At 39.7% G+C, this 13,659-nt stretch overlaps 1 protein-coding gene across 1 annotated transcript in view; it reads right to left on the bottom strand.

Moving 5' to 3' along the window:
* LOC103364417 (contactin-associated protein-like 4) overlaps positions 1 to 13,659 on the bottom strand; it is a 138,157-nt gene that overhangs the window by 64,494 nt on the left and 60,004 nt on the right. Inside the window, exons 6-7 of the mRNA XM_008291534.1 lie at positions 3,019 to 3,194; positions 2,708 to 2,854 (exon numbers count right to left, since the gene is read on the bottom strand). Of these exons, the coding sequence (XP_008289756.1) occupies positions 2,708 to 2,854; positions 3,019 to 3,194 (323 nt within the window). The remainder of the gene's footprint in view (positions 1 to 2,707; positions 2,855 to 3,018; positions 3,195 to 13,659) is intronic.

Genomic DNA, 13,659 nt, shown 5'->3' with positions numbered 1-13,659 from the left:
GTATTACCATAATGATAACAGCAACGCTCAGGATAAGATTAGGAGAGCAAAACTGGAACTACCAAAGTCACCGAGCTCGGAGTTAAAAGAGATAAAGAAAGAAAATAAAGACAGCAAACAGCTCGGCCACTGCTGCAATATCTTGACATCTCAGTTACAGTCCATTGTTTTGAGTGGTGGTAATGACACCGGGTCCATTGCTAAGGCTGCAGCAGTAATACATTACAGTCCCAAATCTCTGCTGGGAATATCAGCCCGCTATCTTTACAATGCTCTGGAAACACAGATGACATCTAAAAGCCCTTTGTGGTACAGTTAAAGTGATGTACAATAATTCATGCTGCTGCACAACACAAAGCAAAAAAAAAAAAGTTACCTTAAAAACCCTGAACAGCAGCGACACACCAACCCACCCACACTCTTATTTTCCTCTGTGTTAATGCCTCCTCGCAGAGCCGTAAGAAGCACCAATTAGTCTCTGTTTTAAATTGGACCATAACTTTGTGGCGAGCACCTTAAGAGGCGCAGCACCACTTTAAAACGGCCTCGATTATATCTTCAGTCAAGCATGTGAATCTCTGAACTTCTTTACCAGGAATCCATGTATTTTTTTTTTTTTCTCTTTCTCCCCCGGTGGGCTGGACCTGTACTATAATGAGAGAACATTTATTACTCCCAGCTGAAGTGCTTCACAGCTTCTCCCTGATGAGCTCGACTGTTGAAACATCTGAAGGTCCTAATGGCCGAGACGAGGAGGCATAAGTGAGAGTCTAACCACACTGCTCTCCTTTTGTCTGGCCTTCATTAACAGGCCCAGGAGCTCATGCGGCCACAGCAGCATGCAGATCAACCAGCAGCTGCAGTGTGTGAGCGGTAAACCCGATATTTCACCGCTAAGATTGAATCCCAGTTGAGACGAAGGGAACATAAAACAAAAAAACACAGTGGAATTCATACAAGAGAGAACAACAACAAAAAAGAAAAAAAAACTTCTAACAACAAAATATATATATATATATGCTGCTATGTAGTTTTCTATTCACTGTGTTAAATAATTGGTTAGTATTTTTAAAAAAGAAGTTACAAAAAGTCTCCAAAACATCAAGCAGAATATTTTTTCTTCATCTGAATGGCCAAAAAAGAATGAAACAAAGGCCACAGTCTGACACAGATCCAGGCTTCAGCGGCTCTTTTCCGCTGATTGATGCTCGACTCTCTCGGATGAAGGCAGAAGAGCATCAAGCGTTAGAGAAAGATTCACTTTAAAAACACAAAGCAACTGTTTTCTATAAAAGTTGTAGATATACAGAGTCTTAACTCCCGTAAAAGGTTTCTGTACCTTTGATTAAGCACTCAAATTCCATCCCCCTCACATTGTTCTGTAGATCTGATCAACATAAAACATGAAATGGCTGAAACTTCATGTATTTTGCTTCTACAGTCCATTTTCTGCCTCTGTTAGTTTCATCACAGTTTTCCTTTGCTCAGCACCTTCCCCTGAATGTGAAGCTCATTCTGCATTATATTTTTCAACCTTACCTTGACCTTTACAGGAATATTTTATTTTGTAGTTTATGTGAATTCCCAGTTGCTGCTCTTATATCATCAGGATTTTATTGTGACAACTGATTCATTGTTTTAATGGCTAATTTAACCCTGTGAGCCCCACGGCAGTTTCTGGGCGCCGTTTTGTTCCCTGTCACATTTTTTTACTCTCTGTGGGCTGATTTTTTTTTTTTTTTACTGCAGTATAAAATATAAAGTTCTGCTTTTCCATGGAAACAGCAGAAACACAAAGAAGGAGAAGAAACGCATTTTGTGCAGTATGACAGAGTTAGAATGTCATAAATCATGAAAAAATTAAATAAAATCAAAGTTTAACTTCTTAAATTATCAGTTTGCAAAAGCTGAAAAAAAAATCTTGATTAAAAAAATCATCGTGTCGATAAATGTACCAGTTTTCCATGAGCAGTGGAAAATCCTGGTGGCTTAACATGCCAACCTCTTTCACGCACTGTTCTGCCAAAACACTTCACCACACTGAATATCTTCCTCTGTATACCATATCTGAGCCATCCTTCCTCTACTTTATTGATTAAATATTTTTATTTTCCTCTTAATCTCTCTAATTTGTTTGTACTCTTGTGTCAGCTCTGTGTAAACAGAACCTGCAGCGCACCGAAAAAGTGATTTTTTTTTTTCTTTTCCAAAGGATCTGGTTACAGATTGTTAATTCTTGACACATTTTTAAAGAGACATAAAATAATCAAATAATCAAACACAAGCTTAATTAAATAATTTCTCTGTCCGCCGTCCCCAAGTGTTTGCTAAAAACGTATCAAAGTATCTTAACTTGCATTTAATTAAAATTAGTCATTTAAATTCTTTTCTGCTATAAAGCACTTTGGGTCAATGCCTGTTGTTTTAAATGTGCCATATAAATAACAGTGGCTTGACTTTACTGGGATCAATTAATACCAGAGAACTAGTTTAGCATATTAACATAGTTTAGTTGTTTGGTTGTTAGAATGTGTCAATTACCTACAGTTCTGCAAATATCCTGTTGCATGCTATCTTTTTTTGGCTGCACGCTGCCGTTTCTTTGGGTAAATAGTGGCTCAGAAACTTACTAAGCATATGAATGCAATGGTCAGCACTTTGGCTGTTGTTTAGCAGATTGCAGGTGGTTTAGCAAAAAATAACTTACCAAGACAGTAACTTGGTGGTCGCCGTTCTTGGCTAGTTCTATCATGTTGTGGCCGTTGTACAGCAGGTTTTCCATACAGCCATGGAAGTTCCTCTTGGAGACGAGTGATTTCTGAGAACTGAAACCCTGAACTGCCCCCACACTCAGCTGTATGAAGAAGACACAAACACACAGGGGATTACATCCTTGTAAAATACCAGAAACACAATATCTGAGCCTTATCTATGGCAGCAGTAGACTCTGAATAGCCTCCTCAGTTCCGCAAACGGTGTAACCTATGCATGTGTGCACGTTTGTATGTTTCGGCCGACCTGTTCGACGTCCCAGTGGCTGAACTCTGCAGGGATTTGAACTCTTTCTGTGTGTTTGTCCACAGTGAGGTTGAGGTGAAAGCTCCGGCGCTCCACTGCAATGTGGTGCCAATGCTGATCGTCTAACAAGCTGCCGAGAGAAGCGAGACGCCGCGGTTCAGAGGATGAAGTCCTGCCTGGAAGACGGGACGACAAAAAACAAACAAACAAGCAGCAGTTAGGAGGACAAAGAAAGTACAGATTTTTAAAGCAGCTTGTTTTAGACCTGATTCTAACATCATGGGAGGTATTAAAAATAAACATGTGGTTGAAGTGTAATTAAATGTAAAATCTCATCATGCCATTGATTCAGAATGTCCAACACTGGAGATCAAATAGTCTCTGATTGTGGGTTTTAGTTGAAACATAAGTATATATATGTATTTATATATAATTAAAGTCATCATGAAAAGGCACACAAATTCAAAATGTCCTGAGATATTGTCATTCAAACATATAGGTTGTGTCCAAATTCACCCTGTATACCCGACATAGTGCACTACATAGGGTGCTAAGTTACAAACGTCGCACCCTGTATAGTGCACTCAAAATATCCCACAATGCACCGTGACAAGCAATGTGCAGCCGATGGTCACTAACTGAGCAATGTGGACCATCATGCATTGCGTGAAAGGAAATGCAAACTAGACGAATGACAGCATGAAAACTTGTCATTCAAATCTAAGTAATTTCCCATTTATGTTTTGTTAAATTTTATTTTACCCAATTCTTAGCTACACAATAAACTGTAAATCTGATGTGTTTGCACGACGCTGCTACGACACAAATCGCAGCAAGTGAGCGACATGACTAACAGCTCAAGTCGTGTCTGAAATGTTGCTTTGCCGAGGTGCTTCCTACATAGTTCACTTCATTGTGGTCCCTGTATAGTGAGTAGGGAGTAAGGGGATGATTTCGGACACAACCACAGACAGATATCAAGCAAACTTTTTGTTTTTGTGGCACCACTTGTCACATCTGCTCTATCAGTTATGAGTGTTCAACAAAATCCCCCCATTTATTTAGCCAAAGTACTTTGTATTAAAAAGTATTCTACATGCGTTTTTTTTTGTAATGTGACTACATGTGGATCTGAAAATGTCAGTTCTTGCCTTCTGTCTTTTCTATTTTTTTGTTAATGTGCACTCAAAGGTGGAACTTTTCTTGACGGTTAGACTTTTTCACATTTGAACTCATGCACAATCTGAGATTGTTTGATCTACTTGTTCAATATTTCATGTTCTAGATCAATGACAATTTTTTTTTTTGTTCCAAAGCAGGGTTGAAGCGCTGAAGACTACGTGTACATATCAATGAGCCTGCAAAGTTTCAGGACTCGAACTACAATAGTTCACAAGTTATTGCATGTCAAACACTTCTCAACAGATTGATACGAAGGGGGGATGTTTGGGTCCAGCCCTATTCAAACGATGCCTTCAAATTCATACCATGTATTTTACATGATTTAAATGATTCGTCCTTATTGGTGATTTAAACTGAGACTGGCTCCTCCTGGACCTCAGATTGTTTTAAATAATTGTGTGACTCTTTAAACTTTGTGCAACTCACTAATGCACCAACAAGGCCAAATCTTAAGTCAGATAATAAATCTACCTTGCTTGACCCAATTATAACAAATGCATTTCATAACTACTCCTCAACTGGCACATTTTGTAACAATGATAATGATCACTGTGTTAGAGATACAAAAATCCCCAAGGCCAAACCGTGTTCTGTTTTTGAAAGGCAGTTTAAAAATGTTGAAGTACAGGCCTTCCTGCATGATTTGTATAATAGTGACCTCAGTAGAGTCACTGTAGTTCCTGAGGTTGAGCTGGTATGTTTTCACTCAACCTTCCCGTCTAATAAACACTCTCCTATTAAGAAGTTCAGGGTTAGTGGTCGGGAGAATCCCTGGTTTTCAGAAAGTATATCAGAGCGAATTCATTTAAGAAACAAATGTTGGGCACAAGCTCGGTTCTCAAACTCCTCTGTTGACTGGATTCAATTTAAAATTTTTAGAAACAAATGTACCCTGATGATTAGAACGTCTAAATCTGGGTTTTATTTAAAGTCAGTCAGTCAACTGTTTGATTTTAAATCCATCTCAGTTACCCAAATTCACAAAGTCCTGAAAGACACTGACCACAAAACATCTGCAGGTCCAGACAACCTGGATCCTTTTCTCTTAAAGCTTGTTGTTGAGCCTATTGCACATATTTTCAATTTAAGTCTCCAAATAAACACAACATTGCTAATTAGAGGACACGCCTTGATTGAACGTGTCCCTATGGTCACATTGTTTTCAGTCTTTTCTGGGGGTACCATCATTTTTGTCCAGGCCTGTTTCATGAGTTTATTTTTTAAAATGATTCTGTTGAACCACGGTTGAAAAGCAATGTCTGATTTTTATTGGTTAATTTTCACAGAATTTTTATTTATTTTTACTTTTGTCAGATTCAAGTTATTTCTGTGACCGTTGTGGGTTTTTCTTTCATTAATCGAGGGGTACCAACTATTTTGTCCACGTGTGTATATGCAGCTCGTTTGTGTATATGCACGTCATTTGCCCTCTTCATCCACCGTACAGCTGCCATAAAATTGCACCAGCAAGCATTGAGATCTGCTCAGAACAATGTGACAACAGAATTATCAATTTGGTGTGAAAGATTTGGACAGGTGTCCACGTAGAAGTTGAAAAGAGTTTTTCTAGAAGGGTACAGCAAGAGTTTGTCAACTAAACGACTTAATGAATGAAATGAAATTGCTAGTCGAAGAATTGAAAGAGTTAGAAACACACAGACTTCGCCCTAAATGGATTTTTCAGACCCATGACAAGGTGAAACAACAACTGATCTCAAAACTTAAAGCGGATTTTACGGTTCTGTGAAGCAGACAACAACAAAAAAGGTACATTCTCACCATGTATTTAATCATGTAGTTGAAATGTAAGTGCTCTGATGGACAAACTGAGGATTTATTTGACCTTTTGCACAACAAAAAACTTGCTATAAACATCCCACGGAGAGGATCACAGCGAGGTCAGCCTCTCTCATCCCACTGGGAACCGCTGAACACATCTGCATAATAGCATTTGAGAGCTGATGCCAAATATGTGATGATGCCTAATCTAGAAAAAAAAAAAAAAAAAACCTGCAGAGGAAACATGGGGAGACATCATTAATGATAGATGAGCACCGGCAGGTCCAAATGAGTGGATACATTTCTGCATCCCCCAAAGAACTGAGGGAGAAACTTTGTGTTTCTGCTGAGAGAAGGAAGTGTAGAAAGAGCTGAATGCAGTCGGTCATTAAAAATGTATTAGATATTCTTTGGGGAGTGACAATTCCAACTTCAGAGAGGGAAACAAAAAAGTCTGGAAGATGACGGACAAATGCATCCTTGATATTTTCAGAGTGGATCTAATTCACTGCAGCTGGGATGAAAAACAAAACAACTTCATCTAGATATAGAAGCATCTCAGAGGAAGTCTGTTCTGTCAACACAGTTACTGTGAAGACTTATTTGATCACAGCCCGAGTCGATATGAGAGAGACGACTTTAAAACAAATAAGATCTCTTTATTGGCATTGATTAATGGGACAATTATTATGTTGTAGCTGGTGGAGGAGAGGATAAGAAGATCTGATGATAGAGTGTTTCGCTGGAATGGATGACTTGATTCCAGCTTGAATGATTGGGAAAAAAAAAAAAAAAGAAAGCAGGAATCAATATGAGAGATCAGAGGGCAAGCAAATAGAAAATGACGTGTTCTTAATATATAGAGGGCCCTCTTTCTTTCCTGTTCTTTGTAGCTCTGTCTTTATTTTCCTTTATGTTTCTCCCTCATTTGTAGCAGCACTGAGCTCAATAGAGGGAAGAAAAAAATTATCACATCTTCTTTTTAAACATGAAAAAGTTCACATGTAGGTTTATGACCGACTGTGATTTGAATTTTTGCACAAAGTCAGAATACTTGTGGCGCAGAATACGTAAAAAAAAAAACAATGTTGCTCCCTGTCAATGAGTCCTTGAGCTAGATGGTTATTTGAATTGTGATGGGGGTCACTGGAAATCAATAGGCCGCTTCCTGACGGGAGCACGAATGTGCGCTGAAAATATTAACAAGGATCAGGTCAGCAGATATGAACAATTTAAAGATTAGTGTGATGGCGGCACAGAAGGAAGGTCACGGGGTCGAGAAAAATCAAAACATGTTTCATCGTTCAAACACCAGCCTGCACACGAAGTTAAAAAAGTGCTTTCGAGGTATGTTGGTAATATTGTCCAAGAATCTGCAACGTTATTAAGCCCAGGATATTAGACTGCGGCTGTTAATCTGCACAAGCGTAATCAGCAAAATCTTTGGATAAATAGGGGATAAAAAAGTGCTAATGGCTACAGCATTTTTTATTAATGTCGAGGAGGGTCAGACTGGCTGCGTTTGCCTCATTCAGCCTCTGCTGAACACTTTCTGCAGAGTAACACTGGATCATATCCTGTCTGCAGTTTCATTATAGCCTGTTCTCTAAATCTGATTACGCAGGAAAACAACATTTCTTATCAGGAGCTGCTGTTATTGCAATCAGCTCTAAACTTCATTTTCAAACTTCGGAAAAGCAAACATTTTGGCACACTGGAAAGGCTTTAAGATTATTTTGTTGGTTCACGAGCAAGGCGGAATGACTTGTTATCTCACTATTACAAGATTAAAAAATACAAAACACACTCCTTTGTATGTTCTGCTGTTTGCTGTTGACACAGCTTTAAAGGTTCTCGTCAGTCTGCATCAGTGGGGTAAACAAGTATCCCAGGGTGCAATCTGCATCTACCGCTGTGTCAGGAGCAGTGTTTCAATATCTATACGACCATGCAATATACAATACGCCAGAAAAAAAGATTGAGTGTGTCCCAGTGCACAGCATAGCAAATACAGTGGCAAAAATATTCAGATGTCCTACTACATCCACTTAGATATAATGTATGCACGCCAGCGTGCTTTTCTGATTATTCTGACCCACAATCCTTGTGCAGTTACACCATGATGTCTCGCATATAAACAAGCTTGAGCCACTGAGAACACACAGACTCATTACGCACAACAGACTCTGATAGCCAAAGTTTAAGGTGCAATATTATGACTAATGAGTATGTCCCAATTGTATTGTATGCATACTGCATGAAGCAAAGTGCGTTCTTTGTAAGGGCAGGATGTATTTAAAGTAAAAAGAGAAAATGTGTGTTTGTTTATCCGTTCACCTGACTGAGATCATAAAGTATGGTGGTGGGTAACCAGAAAACAGCTGACAGATGATGCAGCCGTGCCACTTGTCATCTTTAATCGATGACTCTTTAAACTGATGTCTCACTATTGTCTTAACTCTTCTATACTCGTGTCTCCTTCTCACCTCCTTCACTCGCATCTTTAAGGTCTAGTCTAGAGACTAAGGCATGAGGAGGAGAAGAGTTGAGGAAAGGAAACGTGGATACACAATTAGTAAAATGAGATGAGTGTTTTTGTTGTTTTCCCGACAGTTTTGTGAATCACCAGTAACTAATCATCCAATCAATCCTCCCAGTATATAAACTCCCAGCTGTTCCTCCTTTAGTTCCCAGATTGTCTATGTTGCTTCATGTTTTAGCTTTGCAGCCATTCCTGGTCTGTTCCTGGTTTCTTGTTTATTTCATCATATCTGACTGTTTGCCTGTTTCCACCTGCTCCCTTGTTGGATCCTCTGTGCATAAACCTTGTCTGCTTTAGTAAAACACATGATTTTGGGACTTTAGGCCGATCACCCATGTGTTGTGTTCGACATGCAATGGCATGAGCGAAATTTGCAAACTGCTGCAAATCTAGATTTAAAATTTGTGCAAAATTTATCAAAACAATGTCTTAGCCTGAAGCTCGTATCATTCAGCGGAGCATGACCGACAAACCAGCAGCCTGTTCGTCTTCCTAAAATGAGCAGGGTAACTGAAAAGAACTGAGCTGAGTTATGAGCCTATATGGATACAATATACCATACAGGCATTTTGATGAATGTAAAGCAGAGGGGAAATAGTACTGTTCTGAACAGCAGTCATAAATCTAAAAAAAAAAATCAACATATTCCTGCTGCTGGCCAGCAAGAGGAAATCACAGAGTAGAGTTGAATATCTGCTGCTGGAAGCTTCTGTAAACTGATTACCAGACTGAACTCCTTTGAGATTATTATTGCGTAAAGACAGATGCAGCATTTAATATAATGACAGAATGCTAAATCAAACGAAAAAATACAACTTTTGACAAGATCCTGATTTTGTGACTCTATGCCCCGTTGAATGAAGTATCTTACTTTAATATTGGAGAAACAAAAGAAATTGTGACTCAAATAAAAACTGAAAAGGTTTGGCGCAGCACAGCATATAATGCAGAAAATACACCAACCAGCCACAACATTAAAACCATTCACAGGTGAAGCGAAGCTACAACGGCACCTGTCAACAAGTGGGGACAGATTAGGCAGCAAGTGAGCAGTCAGTTCTTGAATTTGACAGATGAAAGTTAGAAAAATGAGCAGCATAACAATCTAAGAAACTCAGCCATTTTGTGGCACATGGTCTGCTCTGCTGTGCCACATTGTGGTGGCTGGACGACCGGGTCAGAACATCTCCAAAAACAGCAGGTCTTGTAGGGTTTTCTCTGTATGCAGCGGTTAGTAAGAACCACAACAAATGCAGGGAAGGACAAATAGTGATCCAGCAACAGGGTCATTGATGAATACGGTGAGCAAAAGCTGCTGCAGCACAAACGGTTGACACCCAGTTAAAGCAGTGAAAACAGAAAACAGAAGCTCCATCACGACAAACATCAGATGCTCAGACTTTAAACCAGCCTTGAGGTTTGGTGGAAGTCAGCGCCGACTATTACCTTTTTATTTATTGTCTACTGATTTTATTTATTATCTAACACTAATGGACTTTAAGTTTCATATTCTTTCATGTATTTATTACTCTGTGTTCTAAGTATCCATGCTGACCTCTGTCCATTACTGAAAGTGCGGACATTTGGTACGTGAACAAGGGAAGAAGGTGACTTGGTCTGAAGAGTCACGTTCTTTATTGCATCATGTGGGTGCATCGGTGTTTATGTGGGGAAGAGATGGCAGCAGGATGAACTACGGGAAGGAGGCAGTGTGATGTTCTGCTGGGAAACCTTGGGCTGACTTGTAGCACCGAGCTAAACACTTCTTCAGACCACTTCCTGGGAACAGTATTGGCTGATGGTAGTGGCCTCTTTCAGCAGGATAATGGTTCCTGTCTCACTGCAGACTTTGTTTAGAAATGTTTTGAAGAACAAGAGTTCAAGGTTTTGACTTGGATTCCAAACTTCTTAGGTGTCAAGCTGATCGAGAATCTGTAAGATGTGCTGGAAAAACCTGACCGATCCATGGGGGGCTTCGCCTTGCAGCTTCCAGGACTTAAAGGATCTCCTGCTAACATCTCGGTGCCTGAAACCGCGGGACGCCTTCAGAGATCTGTTGTCAGAAAGCCGCTTTTCATTGACCTAACTCAGGGGTCAGCAACCCGCGGCTCCGGAGCCACATGTGGCTCTTTCACACCTCTGCTGCAGCTCCTTGTGGCTTTGGAAAATAAATAATAAGTATTTAATTTAAATTTTTTATTTATTTTTTTCATTAGTTTTTAAAATGTAATTCTAAACTTGAAGATTATGGTGATCTTGTAACATTAAAATTAAACGTGTTTAGTTTTTTATCATTCAAAACATGCATAACACCCGCTGGCACACGCAGTGTCGGCAACTTGTTGACTTTCTCACTAAATCTGACGACTTTCCAAATCCTCTCGGCGGCTCTTCTTTGTCAAAAGCAACTAGTGACAAATCTAGTGACTCTTTCAGGTGTTATTGGAGACTTTTCTGGTGTTTTGGAAAATCTGACGTATGTATTGTTCTGCAGTTACTGTCCTCAGCGAGTGGCGGTGCTGTCGTGAGCTCCCAAAGTGCTCACAGGCGCTCAGGAGTCTGGTCAGCAGTCCCAGCTGCAGTCAGCAGGCCAACCAGACGCCATTTTTATTTCGCTGCAGGTGGATGATTTAAGTTTGACTTTTTATTTCATAAATACAAGCAGGATTAGACATTAAGTATTTTTTATCAAAGAAATCCTCAACCCACTGTCTTTTTTTTTTTTTTTTGGAGTTCAAAATGTTTTTGCTGCATTCAGAAATCAAATTTTGTTTTCTTTGTAGCAGTTCATTGATTTCATAAATGCAACACGCTACAGTTTTTTATACATAACATAAAGGCAGAGAACGATATATGCAGTGTTATCTTCATGCTAGATGTGAAAAGGTTTTTGTGGCTCCTTGTGTTTTCTTTTCCGTGGTAAACCAAATGGCTCTTTGAGTGTTTAAGGTTGCCAACCCCTGACCTAAACAACATTAGGCAGGCGTTATGGTGTCTTGCCTCACTGGCCTCGTATTAAATTCAACCAACATCAGCTTAAACTCTCACGACAGTTACAAGACAACTCTAAACTACTTGTAGTTTTCTAACTGTAAGTGTTTTTGTTTCCTCTGTTTTCCAGGACAGTGTTTCTGTTTCCTCATCTGGACTCTTACTCAGCGTTGCCTCATGAAGCAAACTGCCTCTGCTGTGGGGGGTCAGACCTGAATGTGTTAGCGTTAGCACAGCAGAGCAGACCATGCGTGAGTTCAGGGTCAGCACACACGACAGATGAATTAAATTACACAATATATAACCTAAAAAGCCCATGTCGAGCAAAAGAGGGCAGGCTGGAGAAAGAAGAACAGAAAGAAGGCAGAAATAACGAGAGACAGAAAAGATGAAGGGCAGCCAACCGGGGCAGGAGGGGGGAGGAGGACGACTGCATATCTAAGAGACCACAATACATAGCTTTGTTGAAAGAGAAAATAGAAAATATGAGACAGAAAGAGGAGAAGGATTGGGACAAAAAAGACAAATAGACTCTTGTGATGTGAGAAAATAAAGCAGGAGGAGATAAGAGGAGGCAAACCAGGACAAACTGTATTTCTAACAAGAATCAGAAAATTAAGAGAGTGGCAGAGCGCAGGAAGAAGAGAGAAGATAAAGTCTGCTTGGAGCTTTCTACACTGTCAGAGCTCTTTTCAGTTTCTCTTTAAGGGATGGCTTTAGGTCCCTCTCACTGAGCTGTGGTCTCTGGTTTGGATGACAAAGCGTCTCTTAAAGGTGGCAGAAGGTTTTTTCTAAAGATAATGTCTGTGAAGATTCTCAGTCATCCAGGTCGTGCTTAGTTTAATCGTAGCAACTGGACTTGCTTGAGTTTCTTGAAGATGTTTCACCTCTCAGCCAAGAGGCTTTATCAGTTCTGACTGACTAGTTGGGAGATCCAGATACTTGTATTCTTAAGAAGCCATTCGCACTTGAGATTATGAAACCTCTTGGATGAGAGGTGAAACGTCTTCAAGAAAGTCCAGTCGCTACGATTAAACTACGAGAACTAAAGATAATGTTGACCTCCAAAGTCTTACGTTAGGGCCTCTTTAGCTTCTGTAATGCAACATATTTCTGAGTGAAAGTGAGCATGTGTAAAGCGGTTCCTCTTTAACCTTTCGGACTTGATTGGATGCTTCAAACGTGGGTTTGACTACAAATAATACAGCAGCAAGATGTAGCTGTAGCGAAAGCCCTTTTTAGACGTTGCATATGTAACGTGGGTGCTTCATCAATCTGTTAGTGACAGAAAGTGTGCAGCTCTCTCACAATGGAGACGCTCTGATGGATCCTGCAGCTGTTTGATGATGAGCTTATTTAATAATCTCAGAGGAAAGACTCCTACAAACAGCTCGAAGCAATAAACTGAATGTTTTGTCAGTAACAACCTGAAATGCATTCATTATGGGTGACTCTCATTAATCTCACTTGTCTTGGTTTTTATGAGAGTCGAGCAAAGTGATGAAGGTGTTTTGTGATTTTGACACTCAAGCTGTATCTTCTAATCTCTGACGTTTCTGAACCAATATTGGAGATAAATGTGGAAAAACCCTTCCCCCAAAACACTTCAACACAATCTGAACTGCCGAATTGCCCGATTGGCATGCGGTTCAGGCTTGTGCAATGTTCAAAATAATCCAACATAATAGGATAGTTCTTGTGAGTTCTAGAGAAAAGTAAGCGGGGTGCTCATTTAGACACGAAGCCGACATGTTGAGATGCTGTAGGATTTACAGAAAGGAGTGTCATGAGGTTGACAAAGGGTTAATGTTAACACACAGGAAAGAACAGGAAGAATGGAAAAATTACACTTCAATCATTCTCTATTGAAAATATAAACTAAGTTTTTGCCACCTGAGACCTAAACTCGCACCTACTGCCGTTTGATAGCCTCTTGTTCCGCTAGCTTTTATGAATGACAAGCTGATTGTCCCCAATCACATTGGAACACATGAATTTCTCCATACGTTTTAATATAAGTTCCAACAAAACAGTTCAATACTTAGCAAAGAGTAAGAACAGGTTTTAAATATAAAAAAAAGATAACTGACACAAGGACAGAGGTTTCAGAAACCCTTTTTTTTTATCCACAGTGTCTTTAAAGCAGC

This window comes from Stegastes partitus, unplaced genomic scaffold (assembly GCF_000690725.1).
Source record: "Stegastes partitus isolate 25-593 unplaced genomic scaffold, Stegastes_partitus-1.0.2 Scaffold748, whole genome shotgun sequence".
NCBI classification, from domain to species: Eukaryota; Metazoa; Chordata; class Actinopteri; family Pomacentridae; genus Stegastes; species Stegastes partitus.
This window is presented reverse-complemented; position numbering and strand designations above follow the sequence as displayed.